The sequence below is a fragment of the Heterocephalus glaber genome, unplaced genomic scaffold (assembly GCF_053883595.1).
Source record: "Heterocephalus glaber isolate CG9 unplaced genomic scaffold, H.glaber_assembly_v1.0 deba00000546, whole genome shotgun sequence".
Lineage (NCBI taxonomy): Eukaryota > Metazoa > Chordata > Mammalia > Rodentia > Bathyergidae > Heterocephalus > Heterocephalus glaber.
Window position 1 is genome coordinate 6,981,036 of NW_028258147.1, and position 27,643 is coordinate 7,008,678.

General features: G+C 45.6%; 1 protein-coding gene across 2 annotated transcripts; it reads right to left on the bottom strand.

Moving 5' to 3' along the window:
• Smo (smoothened, frizzled class receptor) lies at positions 1–27,417 on the bottom strand. Of its 2 annotated transcripts, none has more exons than XM_004856363.3 (12): positions 26,569–27,417; positions 8,114–8,319; positions 7,063–7,272; positions 6,729–6,901; positions 6,175–6,394; positions 5,961–6,084; positions 4,630–4,722; positions 4,131–4,239; positions 2,927–3,112; positions 2,382–2,530; positions 1,760–1,894; positions 1–1,447 (listed from the first exon to the last, which is right to left on the bottom strand). In XM_004856363.3, the coding sequence occupies exons 1-12, from the start codon at positions 26,894–26,896 to the stop codon at positions 1,008–1,010; spliced, it is 2,373 nt and encodes a 790-aa protein (XP_004856420.1). In that variant the 5' UTR covers positions 26,897–27,417; the 3' UTR covers positions 1–1,007. The 2 variants fall into 2 exon arrangements, with proteins under 2 accessions (XP_004856420.1, XP_021093241.1); XM_021237582.2 differs by lacking the exon at positions 26,569–27,417 and adding an exon at positions 9,161–9,356.
• Between the last annotated feature and the right edge of the window lie 226 nt (positions 27,418–27,643).

Below are 27,643 nucleotides of genomic sequence, written 5' to 3' on the forward strand. Positions count from 1 at the left end.
TTTATACAAAAACCTTTTATTTACTGTTTATATTTCTTCTTTCCATCCCTATCCCTGACGTGGAAACCAACCAGCTTCTAAGACTTCCTGATGTCTGGTTCTTGAATATGGATGGGGTGCTAGGGATATGGCTGAAGGTCATGAAAGGTGGGAATCGCCTCTTCTGCTGTCGTGGAAGTTGAGAGAAGCTTTCTTTCCTTCCTGGCTGTAGCTACAGCAGCTTCTCGGGGTAGCCCCTCTAGTCAGAGGATCCAGAGATGACACGTCTCTCAGGGGCCTGGAGGCACCTCTTATGCTTTGCTTCTACCCCTTGCAGGTCAAGGCTCTAGAGCTGAGCCAATCTCTCACCTGGAGATGGACTCAGCGGCAAGGGGTGTGCGCGTGTGTGTGTGTGTACTGTAATTCTGGGTCCCAATCAACAAATAGGAAGCAGAAAGAGATTGGCAGTGAGATGGGGTTTGGGGGTAGTGCCTCCTGTTCAGGCAGATTATAGCCCCATAGGAATAGGCATTTCTGGCCTCACAACCATCTGGAAGAGAGAAACTGGAGCCCTTACCCCACTTTAGACAAAGAACACAATAAACACTTTTAGTCTGACAGTACCAGGAAAGTGTACCCATAGGCAGAGAAAAGGGCAAGAATCCCTCATCTGCCAGACACAGGCTTGGCTATCTCCCTGGCTACCATAGCCCACTCTGGGTACTGTCACCCGAGGCTCTGCCATTACTGTCCACCATAAGCTCTGCTGGAGACTAATGCTGCCAGCCAGACTGTAGCTGGTGGGGCAGAAATGAGGACTCTGAGCTCTAGGGCCCTACCCCTGGGTGAGGTCACCCATGGAGACACTCAGCCCTTTCCCACAGTCCTGCTGCTTTGAGCTGGACACATAGAACTCACAGGGGAGGACCCATGCGTTCTGTGGAAGACAAGATCCCACAGATGCACTCAGAGAAGAGCCTCGGTGGTATTTGTTCCTCTTTCCTATCCCAGGTCCTTGCTCTGCAGGCTCAGAAGTCTGAGTCTGCGTCCATGAGCTCTGCTTCCATCAGGTTGGTGCGAGAGTGAATGGGCCCCAGTCCTTGGCGGCGTCCATGAGCCCAGGCCATGGGGGCTGGGGCGCTGGAGAGAAATGGGTCCTGATGGGGACTGGGCTCTGGGCAGAAGGGGTTAGAGACCAGGGTCCAGGCTCCCTGGCAGCAGGGTTCTCCAGCTCCCCAGGCACCCGCAGCCACTAGGCACTTCTGCTGGGGCAGCTGAGGCAGCCGAGGAACTGCACTGGTGGCAGGAGCAAGGGCGGGGGCAGCATGGTGAAGATCAGGGGCTGCCCCCAGGGGGCACACTTCCTTTTTCCTCTTTCTCCGCTTCTTCTTCCGGCCCAGGCGCTTCTCTAGCTCTGGGGAGATCTCTGCCTCAACCAGCCACAGGTTGGCTTGTTCCTCTGCTGGCACTGACAGGAGAGAGAACACAGCCTGGCCCCTGGGTCTGTCCCCACCATGCTTCCCTCCTCAGAGCCCCTATGCTTGAATTTGGGACCCACCGCTCTAGACTCCTTAGACCCCACACTTCAGATCCTCTAGGGCAGTGATGGCGAACCTTTGAGAGCTCTCAAAGATAACAAACCGCCCACTGCGGCATATAAGTTCACCACCACTGCTCTAGGGCCTTTCCTTCTTCCTCTCCCTCTGGGTAGCCCCTAGTACTTCGGCCCCAGGAGCCCTAGTTTCTACATACCCCCTACCTTCCTGCAGAACCCTTATACCTGGAGTTGCCACTGGGGTGACAGACACATCCTGGGGCAATATGGCTCCTCTCCGAGCCACCATCTTGGTGACATGCTGGGCCCAGGCAGAGGAGACATCGGCAGAGGGCTCATTGAGGTCAAAAGCCAAACCCGCTTTGGGGATAGAAAGAAAGGATCGGTGAGTTCCTAGTCCCTCTCAGTGACTCCTCCCTTAAGCAGCACCATCATCTTCCCCCAGCTGGTCCCTCCTGTGCCACCTGGCAGAGAAAGCTCCCTCTATAATCACAGTGATCTCTACCATTCAGAATCTCAGGGGAGTAGCCTTACCTCCCCAAAGAGCCTAACTAGAGCTCAGAAGTGCAGACTTGGAACCCTGACTTGTTCTGACCCAAGGAGAGCACCTAGAGAAGGCAGAGTGGAAGGGAGAGGGAGGAGAGCCTCCCAGAACTGAGCACCAGCAAGCAGCCCCATGGGCAGGAAGAGAGGGAGAAGGCGCCTCCAGAGAGCAGATCGGGGGCTGCAGAAGAACGAGAGTGTGAGGGAGAGGTGGAATCTGCCAAACAATCACGTGTCCTGGAAGGCCAGGGCTTGGCACTGCAGGAGTCAGACAGGTGGGAGAGAGGGCAAGGCTGAGGCTCACCCACAGGCCCATCATGGGAGACCGTGTGCATGCTAAAGGAGAGCTCCTGGCCTGGGTTCTGTAGTAGCTCACGCCGCTTGGAGAAGGCCTTGGCAATCATCTTGCTCTTCTTGATTCTTTTGGGCTCATCATCACTCTGCCCAGTCAGCCTAAAAGCAGAAGGGGTGAGGACGGGAAATGGAAGAGCAGCTGCTTCCAACCAGTGAGTCCATTTCCTCCAGGGAAGGAGGCAATGCAATGCCTCGGGTCCTTCGAGGACTTTGAGGAGTACCAGCCAGTTCTGTGACAAAGTGAGCCTAGGATGCAAGGCTCCTATGTGCCCTGCCCTCAAATCACTCATTTACAAAGATGCCTCTGGTATAGTGCTGGGCCCAGGCCCATGCCTCCCTGGGACAGGTGTCACCAGGGGGCAGTGGTGAGCCACAGAGAAAGCCAAAAAAGTTGCTGCCCGAGGCGTGCAGGAATAGGACTTCAAAAGCTAAAGGTGAGGACCTGAGGCTGAGAGTAAGATTTTAGCCACACGATGAGCTGGCTACTGACCCTACCTGCACCAGGTGCGCCTCCAGATGAGCAGAGTGGCTTTAGTCCAAACCCAGGTGCTCATGGCAATGCCAGTTCCAAACATGGCAAACAGGTTGATCTTCTCTACTAGAAGGCTTGGGCGATTCTTGATCTCACAGTCAGGGATGGGCTTCTTGGTGGGCAGCCCAATGGTCACATTGGCCTGGCATCTATGGTGTGGGAGGATTAATAGCTAAGGCCTTTGCATCCAACAGTTAGGTCCCCCACTATCAACCCAAAGACCAGAAAAGAGCTGAGCCCCACTGAACTGGCTTGTTATTTTGGTGCTGGGATGGAACCAGGGTCTCATGCATGCTAGGCAAGTCCTCTACCACTCAGCTGCAACCTTAGGCCCTCAAGGTGCTCTTTGTCATCACCTGGAGCGCTTTTACAAGGTACTGCTATGTGGGCCCCATCTAGACAATTACATCAAACTTTTTGTTTTTTTTGGTACCGGGGATCGAACTAGGGTCCTTGCACTTGCACAGCAGGCGACGAAACCACTGAGCTAAATCCCCGGCCCTATCAAGATAAAAATTTTTAAAGGGCTATGGATGTATTTCAGTGTGAAGGCCCTGGGTTCAATCTACCTACTGAAAAGGAAGAAAAAAAACCCCACAAAAAACAAATGAATAAAAAATGAGCTTGAAGCAGTTGGGGCAATATCTACTCTCTTAGGTATTTTAACTGTTGTTCCTGTAACAACAAGTGTTGCGTTTCTTTTGGCAGTAGAGATAGTTCACTCTCCAATTCATCCTCATTGGAACATAAAAAAGCACAAAGAAAATTAGCAAACATGAACAGGTTGTCGACCTTACACAGAGGTGCAGGGATCTACAGAGAGCTCCATAGAAGGTACACAGAATCAGAGAGAGAGTGCAGCTTCTGTGGCCAACCCGGAGCTGGTCAGAGGAGCCAGAGCATGAAATGGCTCAACAGGTACAAAGGTATCTATCAGCCAGACAACCAACAGGGCGTAGGTGGAGGGCAGAGTCGAGGAGGGATGTGAAGGCTGTTTGCCATGTTTGGCCAAGTACACAGCAGCTGATATCATGGGTACCCGGTCACTATCAGTCTCATCTGAGCAGGGATTGGCAGATCCCTAGTGCACAAGTGAGGGGCTGCTGTCCCTCTAGCCAGGGCTCCAGCTCCCACCATTGCTGACCCCAAGCCCAGGCCCTCACTCACAGTACGTAGTCCCGGAAACTGCGCTCCCACTCAGCCTGGTTGAAGAAGTCATAAAAATGGCAGCTGAAGGTAATCAGCACAAAGCCAAAGGCCAAGAAGCCAAAAATGCCTGTAGAAGACAGGGACAATGAGGACGCTGCCGAGGTCGGATGTTATGTAGCAGGGGGAGAGGGTGTCTGAAGACAGCCAAGTCTGAGGTGAATTCACACTGGGGCTCAGGTCAACAACTGCACCCTCCAAAACAAAGCCAGAGGGCACTGCAGCAGCTGTTGGGAGGCTCCTGTGAGGGAAGGGGGCCCGGAGAAGCAGTCCTGCCATGCATGAACTTGGATTCTTCACCTGAGAAAGCCCCTTCTTTTGAGCTGCTACCACCACCACCGACACACATAGAACCCATGCCTGTCCCATGCTACTGCATCCCAAAGACTGCATCATGGAGGTCCCAGGGCCCCAGCCCAACCAGGACCTCAGGCCTAAAAGTCCCCTGGGGACCACTCACCCAGGCGCAGCATGGTCTCATTGATTTTGCTGGCAGCCTTCTCGCTCAGCAGCCCCGGGTGGTTGCTCTTGATGGAGAAGAGAGTCATGACTCCTGTACACAGGGGAACCTGACACATTAGCAGGGGAGGCCACTCTTCTTGGAGGGATGCACTGGGGAGGGGAGGGCCATGGCCCTGCTGTCCTAGGTTTAAACAACCTGGGCTGACTTAGAGCTTGGGGAACTAGAGACACCAGAGAATGGGAGAGTGGCTGGTGCCATGTCTGCCCTGGACTGGGATGACTGGGGCAGAGCCACACAGGCAGTGGAGGAGAGAGGAAGCCTCAGTCCTGGCTCAGCTGTCCCTAAGGAAGGCAGCCAAGTCAAAGCTGTTCTGACAGAAAAAGCATAAAACAGACTCAAGAATAGCCCTGCTCAACAGGGCCTCAAACATAATCTCTAATTTTCTTGTAGACACATTTTAAAAAAAAGAAACAAGTGACAATAATTTCAATATATTTTATAAACCTAATATACCCCAAATATAATCACTCCAACACATAGTCCATGTACCAAGGAGAAATATCTCCTTGTTAATGAGATACTTTATATTATTATTATTATTTTGGTGCTAAGTCTTTGAAAGGCAGCATGTAACACTTATGACACATCTCAATTTAGACTAGTTTCAATGCATGTGGGCAGTGGCTACTCTACAGGACAGCACAGGTATAAAACACAATCAGAGGTCCAGACACTCTGCCAGAAGGGGAGGAAAGAAGGCTGAACAGCTGACAGTTCCACAGGAGGAAACTGAAACCAACAAAAGAAAATGAGTAGATACTAAGGCTTACCATGGGGTAGCAGATTGAGACGAGGAAGTTAGGGACCAGTACATCTGTGCATGTTGTAAAAACTTTTGTGTGTGTTGTGGGTACAAAGGAGATGGAAACCAAGCTCCAAAAGATGGACCAAGTTGGTCCATGTAGTCAGGGTAGGTCACCCAGATAGTCATTACCCAAGTGTACCCTGCCAAGAGGGGATGGGTCTGGAACTCAACCCAAGGCTCTGCAGGAAAGGGTGTGCTTTTCTTGCCAACACATGTACTATCCCTTAGCAAGAGCTCCTGCTCCTGCATCTGCCTACAGCAGTGATGGTGAATCGTTTATTAGAGCTTTCAATAATAAAAAAGTTGGCCATGGCACATGTGCCATGGGTACACCACCACTGGCCTAGAGGGTCACTTGTTCTATTCTGCATCAAAGGAGCTGGCTGCAGTCTAAGTGTGTAGGCAGCAGAGCTGATTGCTTTCACTCCTACTTCCTCATAGCTCTGGCCTGGCTCTCACTCACCTTGGATGAGGAAGTAGCCCCCCACGATAAGCACCAGGCCAATTGGGGCCAGTACAAAGCCAGCACGGTATCGGTAGTTCTTGTAGCCCACAAAACAGATGCCACTCACGGAGTCCCCATCCACCTGAGGCAAGAAAGCATGGGAGGGATGGTCAGTTGTTCCCCTTCCAAGCCCACTCCACTCAGGTCCCCAGCCCCCTACCATTCACTATACCTGGGCCACGGCGAGGATTGCCACAGTGAGGACGAAGGGGAGCGACCACGTGAGCAGGTGAAAGTAGGAGGTCTTGCCTGAGAGAGGCTGGTAGGTGGTGCCCAGGGCTTTGAAGGAGGTATGCCAGGCATAGGTGAGGACCACAAACCAGACCACGCCAGCCATCAGGGCATAGTATACGATGACAAAGATGATGACACAGGACAGGGTCTCATTGGAGCTGTGCAGACAGGTAGGGTCATTTGAGGTCACTCTGTGCTTCCTCTTTTGGGTCTCCACCTTGTCCCCAGACCCTGAGCTTCTCTGGAGGGTTCCCAGAAGTCTGGGCTTGGAGACAGTGGCCAGGCCAGACTGGAAGTGGCACCAGGAGAAGGCCCTTTGATAGATGTCAACAACCAAGGTCCCGAAGCTGAAGCCAAGGTCTTAGAGGCCTTGGACACAACAAGGCAGAGCTGAATCCTACCCTGAAGCCACATTTCAAATCCCATGTCTCTTTTGTGGCAAATGCACAATGCAGCTCCCCTCCCCCTCTTCTGGGTCCCCAAGACACTTACGTGGGCTCCCCAAGCCTCATGGTGCCATCGGCTCGGCACACGATCTCTCGGCGGGCACCATCCATGAATTGGGCCAGCCAGCCAATGCTGCCCACGAAGAAACACGCATTGACGTAGAAGAGAATAACTGCGGGGTAGCGATTAGAGTTCCGCCAATCAGCCACGAAGGTGGCCTAGGAGAGAGAAACAGCAGCTGTACAAGGTGAGGGTCATTCTGCTACTGTACCCTCCCAGCCAACTTGACCTGAATCCCGGGTCCTTCCCTGGGCGCCCCACCAAGTCTGCCCCATTTGGAGCCCAGCCTCCCAGACAGTCTGCCCTCCCTGCTACTGACCAGGGTGAAGAGCGTGCAGAGGCCCGTGACGGCACCAAAGGTGGCAATGTAGCTGTGCATGTCCTGGTGCTCTGCCTCTGTGAACAGCGGGTTCTGGCACTGGATCCCGCAGCCCTCCACATCCTCATACCAGCTCTTGGGGTTGTCGGTCCGCACCAAGGGCGCTTCACACTGCCCTGAGCTGTTGAACTTGATGTTCTGCACCTCATTCTGGCACGAGGCAAGGAAAGAGGCAGCTCAAGGTGAGCCTCAAGCTTAGGAAATGGCCCTGGGAGCAGCACACATGGTGGCTGGAGGTGGGCTTCCAGGGTTCAAAGCCCAGCCTTGCCTCTCATGGGTGTGCAGCATTGGACTATCTGGCCTCTCTGTACCTCAGTTTCCCCACCTATAAGATAGTAGTACCCATCTTGTAGTAGGATGTGAGTTAAATGAATATATACATGTAAAGTGCTTTAATGGTATATCACATACATAATGAATAATGATAATAATTAGTATTATTGCTGTCATTATTATCATTTCAGATCTCTCCTTTCCCACCCAGACTAGATCCATACCTCTGGTGTCTCCAGCTATGATATGTGCACATTTGGAGCCTTACACATATGATAAGCTCCCTGAGGACAGGCTGTTGTTATCTAGGACTTTTGTATGACCCCAACATCTAACAGAGTAGGGACTCAAGTATTTGCTGAATGTGTTATCTTGGTTTTTTGTTTTATTTTTGTTTCTTGTGTTTTTTGAGACAGGGTCTTACTATGTAGTTCAGGCTGGCAATGAACTCACTATGTAGCCCAGGCTGCCTGGAACTTGGGCGAACCTCCTGCCTCAGCCTCCTGAGTGCTGGGATTACAGGTGTGCGCCACCATGCCCAATTGGCAAATATGTTATCTTGGATCAAAGAGAAACCTCAATAGACTGGTCTGGCTGGTAAGTTGCAGCTTGGGTTTGTGCTTTGTGGATCCCATGGCTATAGACACAGGGTCTCCCCTGCATCCTACTGAACCCTGCCCATGCCAGGCCAGATCCTGCCCTCAGAGGACTGACTCACCGGGCAGCCTTCAGGGAAGTGGTCGGGGGTACAGCGCAGGAAGTCAGGCCAGCCCCGCTCCCGCTCCACAATGGCACAGGGGCCTCGTGTGGCCTGGCAGAGGGTTCGGCTGGGGAGCTCCACCCGGTCATTTTCACACTTGGGCATGTATACAGCACACAGCAGGGGCTGGATCACTGCCCAGCAGCGGGGGGCATTCCGGAGGCCTGGGGGTAGTGACAGCGGCACATTGTGGGAAGACCCCTCCTTGCTCTGACCCACCGACACAGATTCACCCGGACCCTAGGCCTTTGCCACACTGCAGGCTATCAGAGCTCAGACCCTTCCCACAGTGTTTCTCAACAGGACACCTGGCTAGGACAATTCTTTATGATGCAGGGCTAGCCTATATCTTGGAGGACATTTAGCATCCAAAGACCCTGCCCATTATATGCCAGCAGAACCTTTACGTCACTGTGACAACAACTACAACAGATGCTCACTCCCCTCAGTTCACCCACTCTAGGGGTGGCGACTAGGAGGGCCTGAGAGGCGCTTCTGGGATGCTGGGAATGCTGTATTTCTTGACCTGGTGCTGGTTACATGAGCATATGCATTCATCTTGTGAAAAATCAACTTATGATCCATGCACTCTTGTGTATGTACACTATAATTCAACTAAAGTTTTCAAAAAAACACCTACCATTTCCAGATTCCCAGCTAAGCAGTAGTGGTAGTGCCTCTGGTTGAGAACCCCAGGGTTATTTATTCATGGTACTGAGGACTGAAACCAGGACCTTCCCACTGAGCTGCAAGACCAGCCCTTTTTAGGTTTCATTTTAAGACAAGGTCTTGCTAAATTAAGTTGTTCAGGCTGGGCTTGATCTTGCCATTCTCCTGCCTCAGGCTCCCGGTGTGCTGGGATTACAGACATGAGCCACCATGCTTTTCAGGGTATTTTAAAACCACTTATGGGTCTCTTCCCTAGGTCCCCCCCTCCCACAGCCCATTCACCAGAACCAGGAGATGCTCTCCCTTGTCCAGCCCCCAGAACCCTTGTTTCCTTACCAAGCTGAGGTGAGAGAGGGAAGAGGTGAAGACTTAAGAAGAAGCAGTCAGAGGAGCCAGGAACTCCAGAGCCAGAGGAGGAAACAGGAAATCAGATGAAGAGAAAGAGGAGGCTCCATCCAGCACAAAGGGAGGAAAGATGTTGTCAGCAGACAGAAACAGGCAGAAGTCTCAGGTGTCTCCAACCCTGCCCAAGCCCTACCCTGCCCACCCCAGTAGCTGGGCTTGCTCTGCTTTCTGCCCTGCACCCCACCACCACCACCAAATCATCCCTGATTTAGAGACATCTATATCCCAAGCGAGAAGTTGTGCCAGGAATCTTCTGAGGCTGTGAGAGCCAGTGTGGATGATCATTACATTGAAGGCTGGGGTGGCAGAGGCAGGTTACCAACCCTTGTGGAGGAGGCAAGTGTATCGGGCTAAGGAGCAATTAGCTTTCAAGGGCCCAAGTCTTGGCTACACTGTGCCCTGGCTGTCCATCTTAGGCAAAGTACAAAATCTCTAACTTCAGCCTCAAAAAGGGATGACAGATTTACTCCGTGCAACTGTTGTGAAGAGAGAGGGCACATGAAATGAGCTCAGCATGGTACCTGTCAGTGGTGAGCGCTCAGGAAAGGCTGTCAGCATTGCTAGTCTGAGGCCCTGGCTGCTCACGGCTCTGAGAATCCTCAGGGATGCAAAGCAAGTTCCTGCCAGTTATGAAGCATTATCCTTGGGCAATGGTTCCCACCTTATCCTTGGGCAATGGTTCCCACCTGGCTCAATTCAGGATCTCCCGGGGAACCATTAGCACCTACCAGGAGGACCAGTCCCAAGAATTTTAAGTGTGTGGGTGTGGGTGGGAAACAGAGCAGTGGGTGTAGAGGGCACAGTGGGAGAGGATGTGCTTGCAGAGTGAAGGCCAGAGAAGACAGATGTTCCTTGGCTTATGGGAGGGCTATGTTCCCATTGACCCATCGTGAGGTGAAAATATCATTGAGTGAAAATTCATTTAAAACACTTCAGCTGCTAATACCCAGCTCAGCCACACAGCATGCTGTGGGGCCCCGGTTCCCCTTGTGATCACGTGCCTGGCTGGGAGCTGTGGCTCAAGCCGCCCTGCTGTCCCACATCTGGAGAGAGGACTGGCTCACACATCACTAGCCCAGGAAAAGATCCAAACTCAAAATGTGTAGCACAGTTTCTACTGGGCGTGTACTGGCTGTGCATCATGATCACAATGAAAACCTATAAGGTGAACCACTGCAAGTTGGGCTGTCTGTACATAAAGGTGATGGGGCTGTCCTCTTGGGTACAGTGGCTGCTTATACAACTGTGCATTTGTCTAAACTCAGAACTAGGCAACAAGGAAAAGGTGAATTTTCCTGAATGTTTATTTAAAAATACATTTAAATTGGGGAGCTCTCGAGTAAAATGTATTGCCGAGGAACATCAGTCAGTTAATAAAAATGTGTTATTTTGCTGGATTTAGTGATATTGTTTTTCTTGTTCTTTTTTCTCATCTAAAATATTCTGTTTCATACTTTAAAAACAAACTCTCCATGGGAAAGGTGGTTTATTAATCTTTAAAGGAGAGTCGAGGAGTCATGTAGGGAAAAAGTAAGTGGGGTTCTTATCCTGCTTCTTACATAAAAGAAAATTTCAGGTGGATAAAAAAATAACCTTATAGTAGTAGGAAAAAAGATAGAAAATGTTTTTTTAAACTTTGGACTGAGGAAAGGCTTTTGAAGCATGTCACAAAACCTAGAAGCCATGAAATAAAAAAATTTGAAGGTTTCAGGAAAATAGGTTCTGTAGGGTAAAAATAAATCAAATCAATCATTAGAAAAGCAACATACTGAGAGATATATTTCCAGTACATAGCACAGGTAAAGAGCTAATCTCTTTATGTGCATAAAACTCTTCCAAATCAGTAAGAAATACATAATCCTATAGGTATGGTAGAAGACAACAGATCACACAGAGAAAACAATAGAGGGCCTTTAAAAACATAAAGAGACTTCAACCTCACTTTTAATAAAATGAATGCAAAATAAAACCATAATAAGATAGCACTTTTTAACTTTTGGACAGATGAAGATTAAAACATTTGAAAATACTGCATTTTGGGGCTGGGGATTTAGCTCAGTGGTTCCGGCACTTGCCTTGCAAGCGAGTTCGATCCCTGGTACCAAAAAAAAGAAAATACTGCATTGTAAGGAATACGGGGGGAAACTGGCAATTTTATATATTGTTGGTAGGAGTAGAAAGTAGTAAGCCCCTATGGAGACCATTTAGCTTATCAAAATTTTATACTAGCAATTCTACTTCACATGTTCTCCAAAATTATATATAAGATTATTTATTGCAGCACTGTTTGTAATAGCAAAAGAGTAGAAAGAGCTCAAAACCATATCCATCATAGAGATCAGCCTAATAAAATAACACATATCAGGGGTAGAAGTGTAGCTCAGTGGTAAGGCAAGGGCTTAGCATACACAAGGTCCTGGGTTCAATCCCCAGCACACACAAAAAAAACAAAAAACAAAAAACAAAAAAACAAGAAACACAATATAACAGAACACTATTCAGCACTGAAATTGAATGACGCCCAATATGCATTATTAAATGAACAGTTAGGTGGAGAATAGTACCAAAATCATGGTCTGTTGGCGGTGGAGGAGAAAATAAAGGCACATCTACATCTGGACACAGGTCAGATAGCTCTAAAAGGACACATTAAAATCAGTGTTGGGTTAGTGGTTGCTCTGAAGAAGGAAAATGAGTAGTTAGAAACTGAAGTAGAACTTTCGTTCCTTTAAAAAAAAATTTTCCCCTGAGACAGGAGCTCACAACATAGCTCATGCTGGCCTTGAATTCCCTAGGTATTCCAGGCTGGCCTCCATCTTGTGGCGATCCTCCTGCCTCAACCTCCCAAGTGCTGGGATTACAGGTATTTGTGCCACCACACCTGGCATGTTCCTTTTGAATTTTGTACCATGTGCATATACGACCTATCCTTTAAAGCAATTAAGCTTAAAGATGAAATATCAAGACATTTACAAATTAGAATTTGAGGAAAGCTCCTCCTCAGAGAAGGAAGGAATGAAACTGAAAAGCAGGGAGAAAGATGTGAGGTTCCATTGCGTAATGGTCACCACTCTGAACTCTGAGTACAGGGGAAGGAAGGGGATGCTGGCTTATCCGTATTGTTTTATTTCTCTTACTTTAGTAAAATATGAAACAAAAAGAAAAACAAGGACACAAGTGTTATAATAGTACTAGTCTCTGCACTCTTTAAATAGTCAGAGCCTTTTAAAATAACATTTGCCCTGGGGAGGCTGAAGCAGGAGGATTGCTGATCCACATCTCTCACCATGCACTAAACTAAAATTAAAATGGATCAAAGATCTAAATGTTAAAACAGAAACACTGGAAGATAGAATAGGTAGACCTCTCGAAGACACTGGTATAGGCAAAGACCTTATGAACAAAACCCTGATCTTAGGGCAGGTGTGGTGGTGCACTCCGGTAATCCCAGCACTCAGGAAGCTGAGGCAGAAGGATTGACACAAGTTCGAGGCCAGCCTGGGCTAACTACACAGCGAGACCCTATCTCAAATAAAATAAAATAAGATATTTTATTAAATATTTACGAAATATTTGGCACAATTTGATCTGGACTTTTTTTTTTTTAGTTTTAGTCTAGGCTAGTCTTGAACTTGCCATGTGGTCCAAGTTGGCCTCAACTCATGGCAGTCCTCCTGCCTCAGCCCGAGTGCTGGGATTACAGGTGTGCACCTCCATGCCCAGCTGACTTGGACTTCTTTTGTGTCTGATTCTGGTGATAAAAATTGAGAACCACTATTCTAAGGTTGGTTTAATTAGAAAATTCAATCAATGCAGTTTAATACATTAACAGATTAAAGGAGAAAAAAACATAACTATCTTTATGGATGCAGAAAAGGTAGCTGATAAAATCCAACATTCATCCATGATAAAAATAATAACTGGCAAACTAGGAATAGATGACAACTTTCTTCATCTGATAAAGTGTAACTATCCATAAGAGATCAACACCAAACATTGTACTTAATGGTGAAAAGTGGAAAATCTCCCTTTGTTTCTTGAGACAGGCTCACTGAGTTCGATCTCTGGTACCAAAAAAAAAAAGAAAGAAAAAAGAAACTGGCGTGATTTAGGCTGGCCTTGAACTCACAATTCTGCTGCCTCAGCCTCCCAAGTGTTGGGATTATAGATATGCATGGCTACACCTAGCTTTGAAAATCTTTCTCTTTGGAATTCAGAAATTAAGAATGAAGAATGCTATTACTATTACCACTCTTTCACAATGTACTGGAGGTTTGAAATAGAGTAGTAAAGATAAATAAAAGGTATATGTCTTGAAAAGAAGAGACAGAACTCATTATTCACAAATGGTGTGGTGGTGCTCCTGTAATCCCAGCACCAGGGAGGCTGTGGCAGGAGGATCACTGAAGTTCAAGGTCAGTCTGGGTTACAGAGTGAATTCAAGGCCAGCCTGAACTACATAGCAAGACCCTGTCAGAGAAAAAAAAATCTAGCAAGTAACTACATTCAAAATCAACAACAGAAAGTGAAATAAATGTTAAAGGCACCATTTACAATTGCATCAAAAATATCAAGTATCGGGCTGGGGATTTAGCTCAGTGGTTTCACTGCCTGCTGCGTAAGCGCAAGGACCCAAGTTTGATCCCCAGTACCAAAAAAAAATAAATTAATTTAAAAAATCAAGTATCTAGGTATAAATCTAACAAATATTTTAGAACTCTGTACAAACTATAAAATATTGAGAGAACAAAAGATCTAAACAGACAGAAATATACAAATGTTCAGAAGGCTCAGTGTTATAAAGACATCTTATTTAAATTATTATTAAAAAGGGGCCAGGCGTGGTGGCACATGCCTGTGATCCCAGCACTCAGGAGGCTGAGGCAGGAGGATCGCCACAAGTTCAAAGTCAGCCTAGATTACACAGTGTGTTCAAGGCCACCCTGAGCTCACATCGAAACCCTGTCTCAAAAAAAATTTTATAAAAATATGATAAAGATGTCTTTTTTTTTTTTTTAAATTTCAAATTAATATATATATTCAATGCAATCCCACTCAAAGTGACCAGCAAGTATCTTGTTTGTTTGGGGTTTTTTTTGGTACCAGGGATCAAACTCAGGACCTTGCACTTATGGGCAGGCAGCAGAACCACTGAGCTAAATCCCCAGAAAGCAAGTATCTTTGTACTAAAACACAGGATGAGGAACAGCCCAGACTCTGCACTAGATACTGGCGTACTGTAAAGCAGAGGTTTTTAGCATATAACCAAGGGTTCTTGGGGAGAATTCAGGAGACCATAAACTTGGGTGGGAATATCTACACCTAACTGAAATTTAGCTCTTCCTTCAATTACAAATGTAAGCTGCACACCACAGAAAGTAATGTTTGCTGAACCTGTGACTGTCACAGTGGAATCCAATACATTTGTTGCAGATAGCTTAAAACACTGTCAATGTTTACCTCCACTTGGACATTATAGTAGTTATTACACCTGCAGCGGATCTTTAGTGTTTTACTGGAGAAGCATGGATATATTAGATCACACACTTGTTTCTTTTTCCCCTTTTTTCCATTTGGTGCTGGGGTTTGAACCCAGAGCCTCACACATAAGGCACAGGCTATCACTGAGCTACACTCCAGCTCTGTGCTTCAATACAATTCATTTCCCTTAAGATTCAATATGCTCTTAAACATTTTAAAAAATATTTTAACTGGCACACAAAAACACCCAAGTTGTATACACATTAGCGGGGTACCATATAATATCTGATATATGTGTATACTGCCTAATGTCTAAATCAGTTAAAGATATTTGTCTCAAACATTTATCATTTCTTTGCAGTAAAAGCTTTCAAAATCCTTTCTCCCAGCTTTTTTTGTTTTTGGTACCAGGGATTGAACTCAGGTTCTTGCGCTTGCAAGGCAGGCAGCGGAACCACTGAGCTAAATCCCCAGCCCTCCCAGCTTTTTGAAGTACACAATAAATCATTATTATCAGTAACCATACCATACAATAGTGCCCCAGAACTTGGGCTCCTCTCTAAGTGTAACTAAATAACCACTGATCAACGTTTCCCCCTCCTCGCCATGTCCCTCCCTTCAGCCTCTGGTAAAAATCACCTTCTACTCTCAACTTCTACAAGATCAATTAGTTTTAGCTAGGCAAGAGGGTGCATGCCTGTAATCCTAGTACTTTGGGAGGCCGAGGCAGAAAGATTGCAAATTCAAACCCAGCTTGGCCAATTTAGTGATTTAGCATGACCCTGTCTCAAAATAAAAAAGGCTCAGTTGGTGCACGCTAGTAATTCCAGCACTCAGAAGGCTGAGGCAGGAGGTCCTCCACGAGTTCGAGGCCAGTCTGGGCAATATAAGGAGTTCAAGGACAGCCTGAACTACCTGACAAGATCCTGTTTCAAAAAAGTAAACAACACACAAAAAAAGGCTCGGGATGTAGCTCAGTGCAAAGGCTCTGGGTTCAATCTCTAGTGCCACCAAACCAAACCAAACCAAACCAAACAACAACAAAAAACTGTTTAAGATTCCATACATGAGTTGACATCAGGTAGTACTTGCCTTTAGTAACAGGATTTCATTCTTTTTATGGATGAATAGTATTCCATTATGCATATGTGCCACACTTTATCCACCCGTCTATTAATGAACATTTCAATTGTTTCCAATTATTGGCTGCTGTGAATAGTGCTGCCATGGATACTGGAGTGCGATGTCCCTTTGACATACTGATTTCCTTTCCTGAGAATGAATGCATACCCAGTAGTGGAACTGCTGGATTATATGGTAGTTCTATTTTTAGTTTTTTGAGGAACTTGCATACTGGTTTCCATAATGGCTGCATAATTTACATTCCCACTAACAATGTGCAAGGGTTCCCTCTTCACCACATCCTTCCGCACCAGCACTTATTTTTAATCTTTTTAATATTAGCCATTCTTACAGGGGGGGAGGTAATATCTTATTGCAGTTTTGATTTGCATTCCTCTAATAGTGATGTTAAGCTTTTTTCTTCACGTACTTGTTGGCCATCTTTCTCTTTCCTTCTCCCTCTTCCTCTCCCTCCCTTCTTCTTTTTTTTTTTTTTTTTTTTTTTTTTTTTAAGAAAGGGTCTCACTTTGTAATTTAGGCTGACCTTGAACTCACTATGTAGCTCAGGTTGGCCTTAAATTAATGGCAATCCTCATGCTGGGATTACAGGCGTACACCATCATCTATACCTCTGTATATTTTCTTTTTTGAGAAATCTATTTAGATATATTGCCCTTTTTTTTTTTTTTTTTTTTTTTGGTACCGGGGATCGAACTCGGGTCCTTGCGCTTGCGCAGCAGGCGGCAAAACCACTGAGCTAAATCCCCGGCCTATAATGCCCATTTTTAAATCAGGTTATTTGGGGTTTTTTCACTGCTGAATTTTTGCAATTACTTAGTATATCTGATTTATGACTCATGGAGACCAATGGAGAAGAGATTTTTTTTATTGGTTTATTTTTGTGATATGTAATATTTATATGTTTTGGGAAACTGGTGCACATATAGAACATATCTTGATTATTTTTTACCTCCTTCCCCACCCATCCTCCATGCTCCTCCCAAGATATTTTTTTTTTTGGGCGGGGGGAGTACTTAGAATTGAACTCAGGACCTTCTGCTTGTGAGACAGGTGGCGGAACCACTGAGCTAAAACCCTGGCCCCCAAGATATTCTTTTTAACAAATGATGCTAACAACACATGTAAAACTGAAGTTCTACAAAATCAACTGTATTGAGACTATAATACTATGTGAAATAAATCAGACACAGAAGATTAAATACTGCATGGTTTCTCTAATACGAGACCCAAAATATAAATTATTTAAAGAGTAAAATAAAAGATGCGGTAGGAGCAGGGACGTAGACTCTATACAGATGCAAAGGGAATCTGGGGAAGGAGGAAGAGGGAAGGGGAGAAAGGGGAGTAAAAATGAGCAAGATGCAATACTTGTATGTACCAGTTCTCCAACATGAATGTTGTTATTATGTATCGCAAAAATTTACTAATAAAAAAACCAACTCCAGGGGTGGGGATGTAGCTCAGTGGTAAGGCACTTGCCTGGCATGCAAGCCCTAAGAGTTCAATCCTCGGTATAAGAAAAAAAAACAACTCCAGGTAAATATATGTCTAAAATGACAGGAAAACCTATAAATCTTTAGAAGATAATATACAAGAATAAATTCATGATTTGGGGGTAAGAAAAGATTTTTCTAAAGATACAATAAGCATATGTCATAAGAAGTTTGATAAATAACTACATTAAAGTTCAGAATTTCTGTTCAAAAGAAAAACTGAAGGCAAGCCACAGAAAAATACCTTTCACACATGCAACCAATATAGGACATATGTCTAGCATACATAAAAAGTTCCCATAAATTTTATAAAAATAACAGCCCTATAAAAAAAATGGTCCAAATATTTACACAGATACTTCACAAAAGAAGAAATCCAAATGATCAGTAAACATTTGCAAAGATGTTTAATCTTACTAGCATCAGAAAAATGCAAATGAAAACCACAGGGGCTGGGTATGTAGTTCAGAGGTAAAGTGCTTGCCTAGCACACACAAGGTCATAGGCTTGACCCCTAATATTGAAGAGAAGAAAGAAAAGGCAAAATTTTTTTTTTTTAAGAAAAGGCAAATTTAAAACCATAGATATATACTACAACATATTCACAAGATTGGCAAAATTTTAAAGGCTGACAATGCCAGCTGTTGGGAATTGTGGACCAATGAGGACTTCTTCCAAGGCAAGTGGCAGTATAAATTGGTACAATGGTTTTGAAAACAAGTTTGGTACTGGGTGTGGTGGCACATGCCTTTAATCTCAGCACTCTGGGTGGCTGAAGCAGGAGGATCAAAGTTTGAGGCCAGCCTAGACAATTTAGTAAGACCCTGTTTGAAAATAAAATAAAAGGTCTGGGGATGTAGCTCAGTGGGAGTGTCTGACTAGTATGCAGAAAGGCTGGGGTTCAATCTCTGTACCACTGGGGGTGGGGGGTAATAAGATGAAGGTATACATGCATGCCCTATTACAGTATTTAGCAATTTCACCCCTTAAATATGTATCCAGAAAAACTTGTGCCAGGAAATCACAATGGACACTGCCAAAGCCCAGAAGATTATTAGTAACTATTTTAAAAACCTGTACTACAATAAATTGGACAATCTAAAAGAAATAGGTTCCTAGATATATATGAATTATTAAAACTGAACTAAGAATATATAAAAACCCTGAATAATCCAGTAACAGGCAATGAAATTAGGATAATAATAAAAAACTTACCAACTAAGAAAAACCTAGGACCTGAAGGATTCACCACTGAATTGCAGAACTTCAGGGAAGATCTAACATCAATACTTCTCAAACTCTCTAATGAAATAAAAGAAGGGAGTACTGCCAAATTCATTTCTTGATTCCATAACCAGAGAAGGACTCAACAAAAAAAGAAAACTACAGGCCAATCTGTTTAATAAACATAGATACAAAGATCTTCAACAAGATACTGGCAGACAGAATGCAATAAATCATTAAAATAGATCATACATCATGACTAAGTAGGCTTCATCCCAGGGATGCAAGGATAGATCAACATTTGTAAATCAATAAATGTAATATATTACATAAATAGGACAAAAATCACATGATCGTCTCAATATAGGTAGAAAAAGCCTTTGACAAAACCCGGCATCCATTCATGATAAAAAAAAAAAACCTTGAAGAAAATAGGTATAAAAGGACCTTATTTCAACCTGATAGAAGCCACTTATGACAAACATTCTGCCAGCGTCATATTAAATGAGGGAAAACTGAAAATTTTCCCTCTAAAGTTGGGAACAAGGCAAAGATGTCCACTATCACCACTCCTGTTCAATATAGTACTCAAAACTTTAGCCAGGGCCAGGGATTTAGCTCAGTGGTTCCACTGCCTGCCTCACAAGCCAAGGTCCCGAGTTTGATTTCTGACACACACAAAAAAACAAGGGGCCAAGGATTTAGCTCAGTGATTCTGGCGCCTGCCTTGCAAGTGCAAGTCCCGAGTTTGATCCCTGGTACCCCTGCCAAAAAAAATACTTCTTAGAAAAAAAAACCCAAAAAACAAAACAACAACAACAACAAAAAATTTAACCAGAGCAATCAGGCCAGAGAAAGAAATACTGGAGATACATATAGAAACATGATCCTTTACACAGAAGATCCAGGGCTGGGGATTTAGCTCAGTGGTTCCGCCGCCTGCCTCGCAAGCGCAAGGTCCCGAGTTCGATCCCCGGTACCAAAAAAACAAAAACAAAAACATAGAAGATCCAAAAAATTCTACCAAAAGACTTCCAGAACTAATACATTCAGCAAGATAGCAGGATACAAAATCAATGTATAAAATTAACAATGTTCCTGTACCCCAATAATGAATCCACCAAGAAAGAAACAAGGAAAATAACACCATTCACAATAGCTTCAGGAAAAATTAAACACTTTGGAGTTAACCTAACAAAGGTTGTATAAGTCCTCTGTAACGAAATTGTACTCTGAAAAAGAATATCGAAGAGGACATCAGAAAATGAAAAGATATCCCCTGATACTGGATAGGTAGAACCAATATTGTCAAAATAGCCATCTTCCAAAACTGATATGTAGATTTAATGCAATCCTAATCAAAATACCAACATCATTCCTCATAGAACTAGAGAAAACAACCCTAAAATCCATATGGAACAAGAAGAGACCCAGAATAGTAAAAGCAATCTTAGGCAACAAGAGCAAAGCAGAAGGCATCACAACCCTGAATTTCAAGTTATATTACAAAACTACAGTAATAAAACACAAAGTATTGACACAAAAACAGACATGTGGGTCAATGGAACAGAATAGAGGATGCAGAAACAAAGTTGGGCATATTCCACTCTCTTATCTTTGACAAAAGGGCCAAAAACATGCTGAAGGAAAGGTAGCTTCTTTAACAAATGGTGCTAGTAGGGGCTGGGGATTTAGCTCAGTGGCAGTGCACCTGCCTTGCATGGTCCTGAGTTCAATCTCCGATACCAGAAACAAAACAAAACCAAAAAAATGGTGCTGGGAAAACTGGCCATCCACATGCAGAAAATTAAATCTAGACCTACATTTCTCACCATGTATTAAACTAAAAACAAAATGGATCAAGGATCTAAATACTGAAACAGAAACAAGTTGGGCACACATCTATAATCCCTGCCCTGGGGAGGCTGAGGCATAAGTTCAAGGCCAGCCAGGGCTACATAGCAAGACTCTATCTCAAAAATCAAAACAAACTAGTAAAAAACCAGAAACAATCTGCTGGAAAATAAAAAGAGGTAAAACTCTTGAAGGCACAAACATAGGCAAGAACTTTCTGAACAGAACCTCAATTGCACAAGAAATAACATCACAATCAACAAATGGGAGTATATCAAATTAAAAGCTTCTGCACAGTAAAAATACGACCAACAGAGTCAAGAGACAATCTACAGAATGGGAAAAATTTTCCCAGTTACTCTTTGAACAGAGGAGTAGTCATTTAGAATATATAAAGAACTAAAAAAAAAAATAGATCCCCTAAAATAAAAGACCCAATCAAAAATGAGCAACTGAAATGAATAAACACTTAGAAGAAGTACAAATGGCCAATATGTGAAAAAATTTTCAACATCTCTGGCCATTCTATAAATGCAAATCCAAACAATACTGAGATTCCATCTTACTCCAGAAAGAATGGGTATCATCAAAAAATCAAATAATAACAAATGTTGATGAGACTGAGGCTTCTACATTGCTGGTGGGAATGTAAACTAGTACTACCACCATCGAGATCAGTATGGAGATTCCGCAAACAACTACAACTTGAAATTCCATTTTACCCAGCTATATCTCTTCCAGGTATTTTCCCCAAACAGTTAAAGACATATTACACTGACTCATGCATACTTATGTTTATAGAAGCATCACTCATAATAGCTAAATCAGAATAGCTAAACTTCATAATATAGTGGCCTATATTACGTCCATCAACAGATGAATGGATAAAGAAAAAGTGGTATTTACACACAATGAAGTACTACTCTGCTCTAAAGAAGGATAAATTTGAGTCAGTTGTAGGTAAATGGATGCACCTTGAGACAATAATGTTAAGTGAAATAAATCAGACACATAACCTTAAATATCACATGGTTTCTCTTATATAAGAAACCCAAAGTATAATTAAATTAAAGAGCAAAATAAAAGATAGATAATAGGAAACAGAGATAGATTTTTTGCAAATGGCAAGGGGACCAAGAGATGGAGGGAGAAGGAAGGGAGGGAGGGGAAGAGGATATAAAAAGAATTAAGATGTGTTATGCACATGTACCAATTCCCCATGACGAATGCAATCATTATGTACTGCAAACACGTACTAATAAAAATAAATTTTTAAATTAAAAAAAAAAACTTGTGCCAGGTACACCAGGATAGGCACAAAAGAGTACTCATAGCAACATTATTCATAGTGGGAAAAAGCTGGTGACAACTTTAAGATTTAACAACAACAGAATGAATAAACAACAAATTATAATACATGCACTCAATGGAATACTATTTAGTAATGCAAAAGAGCTGCAATAACACGGATGAATTTTATCACTAAAGTAGTGTAAAAGAAGCAAGATGCAAAAGAATACACACAGATCCTTTTGTATTAAGTTCAAAAACTTGTAAAACAAAAATATACTATTTTTTAAAATGCATTGTTTAGGCGTTCCAAAGCTGGGAGGTAAAACTATACAGGAAAACAAAAAGGAAATGATGACCAAAAGCCTCAAAATAGTGGCTCCCTCTAGAGAAGGTGGAGAGAGAGATGACTGGGTAAGTTTTTGACCCATGTGTCATTCTATAATCATTTGTTCTTCAGTACCTGTGTGTTTATGCACTTTTCTGAATACCTGTTATATTTCACAATCAAAAAGGAAAACTTGGGCCTTTGGGTGTTTTTCTGTTTTTATTATTTATTTATTTATTTATTTTTATTATTATTATTTTTTGTACCAGGGATCAAACTCGGGTCCTTCTGCTTGCGCAGCAGGTGGCGAAAACACTGAGCTAAATCCCATTTTTCTATTTTTCAGCTGATTCTAATCATCAGCCAGGTTTGGGAACAGCTCTAAGGAAATTCTTCCTGATCTGTTCCCGCCAGTTACCCACCATCACCAACAACATCCCTCCTCTCACCTCTGAATTGGAAGTCAGAGAGGCAAATGAGTAATTCCTCCTAGCTTTCCTGTCTCTTTCCTGCTGGCTGTGTCCCAGCAGGGTGACAGGGCCACACACACATGTACACACACGTACACACACACACACACACACACATACACACACACACACACCAGTGGTCCAGGAGTTTACGTGCTGACTCTCAGGGACCTATTCCTTTGCCAGCTGCGGCCTCTCTTTCTTGCTTTCTCGTCCTATTTCCTAAACCAGATTTGGCCTAAGGTACACCATGGCCTGGACCTTATGTTTGTCTGGTCTGCCCAAAATGCCTGGGAGACATTTCTAGCTTGTAATGGGGAGAGATGCTAAGTGATTGAAGAAGCCCAAGTCCAGAGAGTTGAAAACCATAAGAAAAACCTGAGCTCTATACAGTCCTAGAAAATGGACCAATCGGAGCTATAAACTTCCTCACTCATGGCACCCTTCTAAAGCCTCAGCAACCTGGGCCAAGGAAGCACCCAGTGGCTACCTCTCTACAGCAACTCCTATTTTCAGATCTGCTGGGAATTTCCACATAGATGTCCACTGAGTGCCTCAAATTCAAACTGAAACTAAACCTATTGCTCCATTACCATTCTCTGTCCTAGTTGAAAGGAATGATACCACCTTTCACACAAGCCTCAAGCCTGGGTCCTCCTGCTCATTCATGCTCCACTTCCAACACATCAGTAAGTCCTGCTGATTCTACCTTTAATACTCGGGGATCTGTCCAACCCTTCATGCTGTTACCCCAGTCCTGACTACACAATCTGCCACTTGGACCACTTCCACCATGCCATGATCAAGCAAGCAGGCTCCCAACTTCCCCTATGCTGGTAGTTTCTTCATACCACATCCAAAAAGATCTTTCAAAAATGCAAATGTAATTACATCTCTCCCTTGCTTAAAAGCCTTCAATGGCTCCTTATCATCTTCTGGTAACATCCAAACTTAATATGGGGTATGAATTCCTTTACTTTATAATTCAAATGTTATCTGTTACAATTCTACCCTTCACATATTTGATTCAGTTCTACTGCTATTATTATATTTCTTTTATTTTAAATTTTTATGTTTGTTTATTGGTACTACGGATTGAACCCAGGACCTTCACAATGAGCTACATCTCAGCCTTTTTTCTTTTTTTAAATTTGGTTTTTATTTTCAGAAGAATCAAGACTGAGCTTGAACTCACGATCTTGCTGCCTCAGCCTCCCACTATGCACTACTATGCATGGCTTTTCGTATATCTTAAGTACCAAGCTCTCTTACCTCTAAATCTTAGTACATGCTCTTTACTTGCTCTTTCTATTCCTCCCTGCCCCAACTATCCCTTGGTAATTTCTGCTTATTTCTCAAGATATGGGTTAAATGTCAGTTCCTCTGGGGATCTGCTCTTGCTCCCCAAAACCCTTTGCATTCCTGCAGCACCTACAATTTCACAATACTTTCCAAATGTTTTGCTAAAGCTTGCTTAATTGTCTGTCTTCCTCTTGACAGTGAAGGGATCATATTTGTATTCATATCTTTCTATGTCCCAGAACTTGTCCCAAGATATGACAAACAGAAGTGCTCAATACCTAATTGAATGAATGAGTTGGCTGTATACTCAGCACTCTGAGGCTCTGGGGGGAAAAATGAAGACCAAGTCTCTACCCTTGAAAGTTTACAGATGAAGATAACCTAGGCCATCTTCAACCTTCACAAACAAAACCGCCTTCAAGAGCTCAGTGATAGTGACCATGTCTAATACCAAATCAAGACCACCAACTCAGGAAACAACAAACCACTAGTTACGGGCTCCCAACTAAAGACCTGGCTGTGATTCTCATAAGTGGCTTTTGTTCACTCTTCCCACATGTTGACCCAGCTCATATCAACACTTCATAGAACACCAAGCAGCAAGACCAAAGCAGAAAGAGTGTGACCAAACACACAAGGGTACAGGACTAAGGTGAGAGTTGGTGGACAGCAAAAAGAAGACCTCAGAGTGCTAGAGGAAGAACTTGGAGATGGTATCCATGAGGCAGAGCTGCATCTTATAGGCATCAGGTTCTAAAGTCAGCACAAAGACAGAAGCCATGTGTAACTAACAGTAGCTCTGAAAAATCTGTAAGTTACTATAATGTAAGCTCTATGTGACTCGGTACATATACTCCATGATAAGAGTAGTCCTGGGCTCAGTGCTCACAGCTTTGCAGGTTTGAACTTGTGAGGTTTGAACCTGCACAGCCCACAGATGGTTCTAACTCATGCACCTTCCTGCCAAAACCATTTCTGCTACCTCAGCAGCTGCTCACAGGAGTAGAGGTTGGAAAGAGATCCATCCCCTTCCTCCTTGATCTGATGGTAACTAACAGCAGTGATGAAAACCTATGGCCCGTGTGCCATAGCAGCACTCAGAGCCCTCTCTGTCCCTATGCGAGCCAAGTCACCCTAGCAGCTAAGCATTGGATAATAGCTGTTTGTTCTAAACTAAAACCTCAGTATTCAGGTTTAATTGCAGAGTTGGTACTTTGCAATAAATAAGTGGGTTTTGTGTTGCAATTTGGGCACTTGGTCTCTAAAAGTTTCATCACTGCATTATAGTAACTTATGGATTTTTCAAAGCTACTATTGGTTACACATGGCTTCTGTCTTCTGTGCTGACTGTAGAACTTGATCCCCACATAGGATGCAGCTCCACCTCATAGATACCATCTCCAAGTTTCTCCTCCAGCATCTGCACCAAGCCAGGAACCCTATGGCCTTGTCCAACATTCAGCAAAAGCTGAGAACTCCAGTGGCCAAGTTGACAACGACAGCCTACAAACTGGCCCCATTAGAATGGAGAGCAGAGCTAAGACATGGAGCACCTCTGGCCTGTCAAAAAAGGGGGCTTTCAGGTTTGCTCCTGGCTCCCGATGTTCTTTTTTTTTTCAGTTTAGGACAGTTTTAGGGGGTTTTATTTTTATTTTTTGGAACCGGGGATCAAACTCTGGACCTTGCACTGGCAAGGCAAGCGCAGCACCACTGAGCTAAATCCCCGGCCTTTTTTTTTTTTTCGGTACCGGGGATTGAACTAGAGTCCTTGTGCTTGCAAGGCAGGCAGCGAAGCACTGAGCTAAATCCCTGGCCCTATTAAGGGCAGTGTCTGAATCATATTGCATGGAAGTAAGGGATGACAAGATCAGTTCCCTTCCCCAGCACCCTCCAGGCCTCTAGCCCAGAAGAGTGACAGGTGAGAGATTATTTATTTACTCTACACTACTAAGGAAAGACTTATTTGGGTTCAGTCTGCAGCTTTCAGGCTCTACCATAATCCCACCCCAAGGAGAGGGCTCTGGAGCTTCAAACCATGTGGAAGGCTTCAGTGTTATTCCACAGCCCTGATCAGCCTGAGGATCCAAATTTTCAAATACACGAGAAATTGTTAGAATTATCTTTTTCCTTCCAACCCCCTCAGTGTGGATCAGAGTTCTCACTTTCCAAACAAGGAACCTGTGAGAGCAAGGCAAAAATTACAGTTCTTTGGACTACTTATCTCCCAAATCAAGATTTCCAGATAGTTCTGGTTACCTTTTAATTATTCATCACCACAGTCTTTTGCTTCACAAATTTGTTCCCACCTTTTCCCTCCAAATGCCTAAATCCCTTCCACCTCATCTTTCCCATTTTCCTCTCCAAACCCCATTTCCCCGAGGTCTGAACATTCTTGAATTACCATTCCCGGCTTCCAGAGTAGGTGGAGCGGCTCCTCTCCCTAAAACCTGTCCTTTTCTGAGGCTCAGAGCCCCCTCCTCACCACCACCCCCGCCCCAGCTCTTTCTCACCCCTGCCTGGGCCCTTTGTGACTGGCTTCCTCAATTTCCTCGCCCTCCCGTCCCCAGCACGGAGTGTCCCCTTCTGCACGTAAACAGCCCCCCCCCCGCCCCCAAAGTTCAGACTCGGTTCTCCACCTCTCCCGGGTGCGGCCCCCGCCTCTCCGAAGCTCAGCCTGAGCCCAACCTCGTAACAGTGCCCGCATCCCACCAGCCCACGCTCCCACACCCCCAGGCCCGGCTTGGGTGCGCTTACCGGACCAGAGCACGAGCTTGCCATGAGCTTCTTCCTGGGAGTCGGAGTCTCCAGCCAGCAGCGTGGAGGTGGCGCCGTAGGGCAGCGCCGAGCCCAGGCACACGTTGTAGCGCAGCGGCTCGCAGGGGGCGGCCCGGCCACAGTGGCTCAGCAGCGGCGGAGGGCCGGTCCCCGCCGCGCTCCTCCTGGCGCTCCCGCCGGCGCCCCGAGGCCCAGGCCCTGTAGCGTTCCCGCTCAAGGCCGCCCCCCGGCCCGGGACGCCCAGCACCAGCAGCAGCAGCCCCAGGAAAGGCAGCTCGGGCCCCCGTGCAGGTCGGGCAGCGGCCATGGCCAAACCCGCCAACTCAGCAGACGCCCGGGCGCCCCCGCCCGTCCCCCGGAGCCGCCGGCCGCGCTCGCAACCCCGGGGCCCGACCCAGGGCTCAGGCAACCTGTGCGCTCCGCGGGTCTGGGGCCGACTTCCCTCGGACGCTCCGCGCGCCCGGGCCCCTCAGCTCCCAACTTTGCAAACTTTGGGACCCGGGGCCCATGTTGGGCGGCGGAGAGGCCCGGGCCGGGATGCACAACTCCCCACTCCCTTGCCTGACAATCCAAGTTGTCTTTAGCCCCAAGAGCCCCCTTGGCCCCCAAGCCCTAGCCCCATTCCCTCTCCCACCATTAAACCCAGCTCCCGGCCCCGCGACGGAGGGCAGACGCCGGCCGGAGGTGCGGGACCGGGACCGCGGCCCCGGCTCCGCCCCCGCGCCAGCCCGCGGCTCTGCAGCCACCTTCGCGCGAGCCACAGCCCCCTAGTGCTCTCCCCGCCGACTGCCCGGCTCCTTTGTTGCTCTCGCTGGCCCCGCTCTCTGGAATGCACGAGCGGTACAGAGCCAAGCCCGGCCCCCCTCCGCCAAGGCTAGGGGAGGGACTGGGCTTGGGAGAGAAGGAGGGGAGCCGAGGCCGGAGAGGAGGAGCGCGAGCTTCTACCGCCCAGGCGCCGGAGGGCCCCGGGCTTGGGGGAGGACACACACACCCACCCACCCCACCCACCCACCCCTGCCGCCGCCCACAGCCAGGGGAAAAAGGTGGGCGAAGT